At 40.7% G+C, this 1988-nt stretch overlaps 1 protein-coding gene across 1 annotated transcript in view; it reads right to left on the bottom strand.

Annotated features, from left to right (window-relative positions):
• rabgef1 (RAB guanine nucleotide exchange factor (GEF) 1) overlaps window positions 1-1781 on the bottom strand; it is a gene marked incomplete in the record, with an annotated part of 12771 nt that extends 10990 nt beyond the window's left edge. The window contains 3 exon segments of the mRNA XM_014026270.1: window positions 461-660; window positions 754-938; window positions 1717-1781. Of these exon segments, the coding sequence (XP_013881724.1) occupies window positions 461-660; window positions 754-932 (379 nt within the window).
• Window positions 1782-1988: the final 207 nt, after the last annotated feature.

The following is a 1988-nucleotide window of genomic DNA, read 5'->3' as shown; positions in this document are numbered from 1 at the left end:
TTATTTATTTTATGCCCATAATTTTTTTGAATTGTCTATTTTTGTTATTGTTTGTGTTAAAAAATACATATTTTTGTACTGATAAGCCTGAGTGGTCTGTTGACTTTTGTATTTGTTCAAATAATTGTTATGGGCAGGTTACAATAAAAAAATATTTGTCATAATCATGTCTTTTGATTATTTGACAGGAGTTTTACTTTTAAACTGTAAGTGTATTTAATTCAGTTGTGTTAGTTATGATGTAAATACAATGAAAATTAAACTAAGATTTATAATAATTATCATTTTGATCCATACATTGGTAATGTCTGACTGGGTCTCGTGCCACTTTATGTTCAATAAATTGGCCCCGAGGTCAAAAAGGTTAAGAACCCCTGGATTAGATGCCACAAAGAAAAACAGATGCTCTCAGATTATCTAGGACAACAAATGACTGCGAGCTCCGAGTCGACGGCGGCACCTTTCTTGGAGGCGGTCCGTGAAGAGGGGCTGAAGAACTTCTTGACGGTGGTCACTTTACGCGTCTTCTCGTTGGTTTTTTTCTCCTCAAACTTGGAGAAGGGGCCGAGGGAGGCGTGTCCCGGGTTCTGCTGCGCCGCCGCCGACTGGGAGTGCGCTCCTTGACTGCTGGCATACGCTGCCTCCTCTTCTCGCTGCAACCTGGACCCAGGTAAAGTCAGTGTTTAGATACAGTAACATTAGGAAGTCAGGTGACTCTTTTGATGATATTTCCCAGTCTGAATACGCTCTCACTTCTCTGCCAGGGCCCAGTCATCCTGGATCTGCTTCTGCCGCACACGCTGGTACTCCTCCCTCCAGCACTTGGAGCACAGGCCCTGCCACGCTGCGTTTCCATAATAACCGCATCCCTTTTTGCACAGCAGGTCCGACTGGTCCACGTGAATGCCCCGCCGCTCTGTCCGCTGACTCATGATGGCCTGGGATGAAAGACGAGACGTTTGATTTATTACAAAGACATGGTCTTTTCTTCCTGTTAGGATGGAGTCGTTCCTCTCCACTGTCTCCTCTGAGCTGCTCAGGACAGGACACTGTGATGAAGTGACCCTTTACAACATATGTGAAGGTTTATATTCTCCTGACATGACCTATTGTAAATTAGCTCTATGCAAACAAACAGAATTAAATTTGTATTTTAATGTGTTTAAGTAGCTTTTTCAACTGAACCCAAACAAGAAGGTAATAAATCTACTGATTTAATTATTTCCATCCTACATTTTCTAAAGAAATAAACAGATTTGAGCCTCTTTCCTGCTTTAAAGGAGGGTTTTATAAAAATGTTATTGCCTCCAGGTTCCAGCTCCGGAAGTGTCAGCAGACACACTGATGGGTGACATTTTATTACTAAAATACTTCCTTTATGTTTAATAACAGGTGTAAGAGCATAAAGTCAAAGGTTTACAGTCGATCTGGACACTAAAGACCACTTTAAGCGATTTATTTTGTTTTCAGACATATTGAATCATAAAGGCTGCGCTCTTGCTTTTAGTGCAGACACGATATAGTTTTAAGTATATTTAAAATAGTCCAGTGTTCAGTCTTCATTCATGCTGGAGGTCAGGTAGCAGCTAACAGATGTTAGCTTGGTTTTACGAGCTTTTCGTGGTGAAATAACGGAGCCGGGATGAATGAGTCTGATCGTTTTTAGTTTACATTGTTTGAAAGGTTATGAAGCCGCAGCGCTGCTTTCATACTCACCTGTTTTCACCGATCATTTAGCAGGAACAACAAACCCCTGTCCTCCGCTTCCTCTGCGTCGCTACGTCAAATTTGTGACGTCATCACGCTGGAACYGTGCTTGAGCGTCAGCAGCTGGAGGGCAATACTTTCCAAGCCGAACAGCTGTTTACAGTCATAATTGTTTTGGAAATTTTTGAAAAAAAAATCAGTTTAGCTTGCTAACTTTAGCAAGGACATATATATATACGTATATATATGTATATATATGTATATATACGTATATATATATG

The sequence above is a fragment of the Austrofundulus limnaeus genome, unplaced genomic scaffold (genome assembly GCF_001266775.1).
Source record: "Austrofundulus limnaeus strain Quisiro unplaced genomic scaffold, Austrofundulus_limnaeus-1.0 Scaffold538, whole genome shotgun sequence".
NCBI lineage: Eukaryota > Metazoa > Chordata > Actinopteri > Cyprinodontiformes > Rivulidae > Austrofundulus > Austrofundulus limnaeus.
Note: the sequence above shows the minus strand (reverse complement) of the source record. Positions and strands in the feature narration are given on the sequence as shown.